The sequence below is a fragment of the Ursus maritimus genome, unplaced genomic scaffold, assembly GCF_017311325.1.
Source record: "Ursus maritimus isolate PB19 unplaced genomic scaffold, ASM1731132v1 scaffold_7, whole genome shotgun sequence".
In the NCBI taxonomy this organism is placed as follows: Eukaryota; Metazoa; Chordata; class Mammalia; order Carnivora; family Ursidae; genus Ursus; species Ursus maritimus.
The window spans coordinates 54,717,274-54,722,027 of record NW_024426885.1 but is presented as its reverse complement, the minus strand read 5'-3'; the positions used below and the strand labels follow the sequence as shown (position 1 = coordinate 54,722,027).

The following is a 4,754-nucleotide window of genomic DNA, read 5'->3' as shown; positions in this document are numbered from 1 at the left end:
GCTGCTGGGTGGAACCCGACATGAAGCCAGACTTCGAACCCTGAGCAACAGACGAGCGGGGAAAGGTTCGAGAGCGGGGGTACGGCGGGCCTGGGGCTCAGCAGGCTTCGTAAGCTGTAGAGGGAGATGGGGATGAGGCCCAGAGGACAGTCCATGACCTTGGACCTGCTAACAGACATGTTACAGGAGCGTGTCAGGACCCAACCCCTTGCACTCCACAGGAGGAGGCCGAGCAAGGAATTACTCACCCGAGGCCACTCCCAGCGGCTCGGCTGTGACCATAACCCAAGTCCTAGGCGGCCCTCGCCCCTGCTGGATGGGAAGCTCAGGGGCCTTGTTCACAGCACACAATGAGAGACCGAGGTGAACTGTCACCAACTTTAATAGACTCGGATTGTGTCTGCCCAAGCAGGCTGACCGGGGGGTGCCCGAGGGCTCTGCTCCTGGAGTCCAGTGTGGCCAGCTCTCTGGAGTTCTTGCCTCTCCCCTCAAAGGCACCAGCTGGCCTGGGAGGACTTCACAATGGCTGTATTGTTTGGGCAACTCATTAGCAGAGACGCACTCCGGGGAGCCCCTGGACAAGGCCAGCAGATTGCCACTGGCCAGCCCGAAAGAGGTGGGGGCTTCCCTAAACCAGCCGGAGGCAACAAGAGCCGACTGTTTCCCAGCTAACACAGTGAACTTCATCTTGGCAGGGGCGGGGGTGCGGAAAGCCCACTTTTGAGAATACAGAAAAGTCATCAGTAACCCGTCCCACCTCAAAGATAAATGCACATGTGCCCCAACTTTTGCATACCGTTTCTGGGGGTTCGTAGGTTAAAAAGTCAAGCAAAGAACCCTTGCCCTAGTGCTTTTAGTCACCACAGTCTCTTCAGGAAAGAACGGCCAACAAGCCTGCCGCTCAGGCTGGCTCCTCTCTCTCTCCTGACAGCAGCCTCTGCGTGAGCCAGCCTCCACAGAGCCTTCCTTTACGAGCGGGGAGCCCTTCCTCCTCAGCTCTGGCAGACAGAGCAGCCTTTCCCCCTCTGTTTCTCCTCACGGCATTAGATGGTTCTCGTGTTGGGAAGGCTCTTCCAGGCCTTCCCAACTTCCCAGGGTACAGGCAAATCTGGCCCCCACCAGAATCTCCTCAAAGGCACCCGCATTCTTCCACAATCATGTCTTTATGATGGTCTAGGAGGACCCGGCCATTGTCCACATACAACATGCTCAGCGGCTTGGTCTTCACGGGGGCACAGCAGGTGGAAGGGACTCGGTGGGGCTGGTATCGTTTCAGAAGACTCTGGGGGAGAAAAGTTAGTTAAAATCAGTTTCTGGGTATAAACACAGAAGAAAGTCGTTCTCATAAAGGAATCAGCCTGCCAATACATCATCAACTCGGAACACATGAAGTACCTTTACGGGCTGTTTAAAAAACAAAACAAAACAGAGCGAAACAGAAGATTCTAAAAGCTATATCAGGGTAGAGCAGTAGCGAATGGACATGTCCTCCTATTGTTCTAGTCTAGAGTGCATACCAGTTCCAAGAAACTCCTGGTTTAGTTCCAGAAACATGAAGCAGAAGAGAGTCATGCGGAAATTCTTGTGGGATTTGCGTTGTTGCCCAGAGAAGGATAAATAAGAGTCAATAGGAGAAGAGGTAACAATCCTTTGGCACTCACTCTGGAACTGGGACCCGTCCCCGAGGTCCAGGGAGGTCTTTTCGGATCCGACTATTAGACTTGCTATTGGGACGCTCTGGGCCTCTGGGGGTCCCCTTGATCATGCAGCAGGGAGGTTCGTGGAGCCAAGTCCCAGGAGAGGCTCGGGCCTTTGCTCAAGAAAGGTCCTGCAGGGCTCTGGCCCCACGAGTGCTTCCCTTGCATGAGCTCAGCTCACACGCCCCCCAGAGCCTCTGAACCCCAATATCAGGGCCACCATGTTAGGCTCTATTCTCTGCTCCCTCCCTCTCATTCTCCCTTTGCTCTCCTCCACCACCTTCTAGACCTTAGGCTGACGAGTGGCCCGTGGTGGGAGTCTTGGGCCTTCTCTACTACAAAACGGTGTCCAACTCCTGTTTTCGGGAGCGAAAGTACAGTGGCTGGAACAGGATCACCCCAACCACAGCCCCATAAATGTGGCCCCGATTCCAGCAGTGAATCACAGACTTCTCGTAATGGTACTGCAACATGCAGCGTGCCGGTCACCTGCCGGCAGATACACATGTCGGTATACGTCTCATCTCATCCTACCACGTCGCTGCGAACTATGGCACTGCCATCCCCCTCTCAGAGGCGGGACAAGTCAGGCTCGGCGAGAATGAGCCACGTGATCAGCGTCACACAGCTAATACGTAGGAATCAGAGCCGGGTTTATTCCCAGAGTCCAGACTCTGAACTTCCTTTCCTAGAAGTCAGAGCTGAGGAGAAGCGGAGGCCTTCTCGTCTACACCTTCTTAGGAAGGTGGCCTAAGGAAGCAAGGTGTTCAAGGTTACCCAAGGGGGCATGGCTGCACGTAGGCCCTCTGAGGATTGCGTCACAGGCCATCTCTCTCTCCCAGGACAGGAGCTGGCACGCTGTTGGTGCGTGAAGAACAGTGAACCAAGGAACAGCAATTTACGAGCAAAGCCGGAGTCCCGCCCCCCGATCGGGCAGTATGGCCGCTTCTCCCCACAGCCCCCCGCCTCCCCTCCCCTTGGCAGGCCTCCGCACCTGGATGTACGCGTGGTTGGTGGGACGGAACTCCTCCCCCACGGGGTTAGGACACTCGCCCTCGCAGCGGTAGGCATTGTACTGCTTGGGGTAGATGATCCAGGAGCCCCATCCAATGAGGTTGAAGTCCACCTGGAACTTGACCTTCCGACACAGCTGGCTTCTGTCCGGCAAGTGGTGTCGACGGTGCCGCCTGCCCCTCTCCTGGGACAGCCGTCCCTCCTGGGCCCGCCACGAGCTCTCGGCCTCCCACAGCAAGGTGGAGCCGCCCAGCCGCCTCTGCTCTGGGGAGAGGTTGGAGTAGAGCACGAGGAGCACGCTAGTGACAGGTGGCGTGGGAGGCCGCTGCTGACACTCTCCAGCCAAGCCGGACATCTGTGCCTCCAGCTCCCCGGGGTGCTTCAGCCACTTGGAGAGTGGCCTGGTCACCTCCAGGACCAGGCTGCCTGAGGCAAAGGTAACCTGGGACAGAGGGACGGCGAACAGGTCCATCCGAAGACGCTCCCGGCAGTCCGCTGGGTCCTGCTCCGCATCCGGCTTTAGCTGGTGGAGAATCTCGATGGACAGTGGCACGCCGGGGGGCAGGTCCACAGGGCCGGACAGCTGCAACCGGAGCTCGGCCCACACCAGCTCCTCCACTTGGCTCAGGAAGGAGAAGTCAAAGGCAAAGGTCCAGTTCTGCCCTTCCACCTCCACATCTGGGTGGGGAGACACCGGGAAGGAAGCAGGGTGAGTGGGGGCCCCCTGCAGCCTCATCGCTGTAACAACCGCCAGAGCTCACGTTGGAGCCTTAACCTGATAGGGATCCTCTCGATGCTCGCGCCAACCCTAGGAGCTGGGAATGTGGAGTCCACTTTAGTCCATTCAAATTGCAGCTCAGAGAGGTTAAATCACCCGCACAAGTTGGCGGAGCCAAGAACGAACCTGGATTTGCCCAACCGCAAAGCCCAAACTCCAAATCCGGGTTCTGCTGCTCCCTCCAAGACACCCCACAGCTGGAGATCAACTGGGAGAAACTGGATGAGTTTCTCCATGCTCTCAAGCCAAACCCTGAGCTTTCCGACCTAAACCCTGAGCCTCTACTCGCCCTGTGACCCTGGACAAGTCACCGTCCCAGACTCCGTTTTCTCATTGGAAAGGGCGTCCCATCTCCTGGGCACATGACGTTGATACGCACATCATGGAAAGGCCAGGCTTGGCGGGCTCAGGGAGGCACAGGCAGCAGAAGCCCAGGACTGGCCACTCTCTGCTCCGCCCTTTCCTAACGAAGGAGGCAGAAGCTTCAGGAGTTCTTGACAACCTGACGCATAGGCTCCTACAGGCATTCTAAGCATGAGTTTGCACTGACCTGGGACTTTTCCACCCTGTGGGCTTTCTCATCTACCTGCAGGGTGCTTATCACCCCCGGCCACTACGGGGCATTCCCACACCTGGGGCGGGCACAGCTAGCACACGCACAGCCCCTGGCCCTGTTCCACCCCCTCCCCAACACAACTCCACTCAAACTGGATGAAAAGGAATGGGGAAGCACATTCCAATCATTTTAGTCCTGGACTAATTTGGTCCGATGTCTGGGAATAGCATGTTTTTGTGGATTTTCAGGTCACCTAAAAGTGACCTTTAACTTTTTTCAGGCCCAGTTTCCTCTTCTTTGCAATGGGAAGGGTCATGCCCTACCCATCCCTGCCATCTCACCAGCCCTCGTGGAAATAAAAGGGTTTGAAGGCTTGTTGCTAAATCAAAGTCAGGGATCATCCCTTAGAATAAAAACATTAACCCTTTCGTGAATCGATCTCAAGGGTGGTGATGGTCTCCGATCTAGGTCCACTCTGGGCAGACCACGTAATGGTTTTTTTTTTTTTAAGGGTCTCATAGATCATCTTTGGTCAGATGGTAAGTGAATTTCTCTGAGAAATCCAATGTGCATTACAAGGAGGCAGTTCCTAGCTTCAGCCTCCTGGCAGCTTCTCCCAGCCCATCTGCAGAGGCTCTTTTTCACTCAATTTCCACTTGCCTCCTCATTAGCACCTGCAGGGGGCAATAACCGGCCCCTGGCTAGCAAC

The 4,754-nt window shown here is 56.0% G+C and overlaps 1 protein-coding gene across 1 annotated transcript; it reads right to left on the bottom strand.

The window, feature by feature from the left end:
* Positions 1–364: 364 nt before the first annotated feature.
* NODAL (nodal growth differentiation factor) lies at positions 365–4,457 on the bottom strand. The gene is made up of 2 exons (XM_040623812.1): positions 2,692–4,457; positions 365–1,282 (listed from the first exon to the last, which is right to left on the bottom strand). The coding sequence occupies exons 1-2, from the start codon at positions 3,445–3,447 to the stop codon at positions 1,130–1,132; spliced, it is 909 nt and encodes a 302-aa protein (XP_040479746.1). The 5' UTR covers positions 3,448–4,457; the 3' UTR covers positions 365–1,129.
* Positions 4,458–4,754: the final 297 nt, after the last annotated feature.

What these genes read in the sequence shown, in the direction of transcription:
- NODAL (XM_040623812.1), bottom strand. Translation starts at nt 3,447, where the DNA reads ATGAGGCTGCAGGGGGCCCCCACTCACCCTGCTTCCTTCCCGGTGTCT. An exon ending in CCAACCACGCGTACATCCAG is followed by an intron (nt 1,283 to 2,691) that starts GTGCGGAGGCCT and finishes TTTCTCCCCCAG; the next exon opens with AGTCTTCTGAAACGATACCA.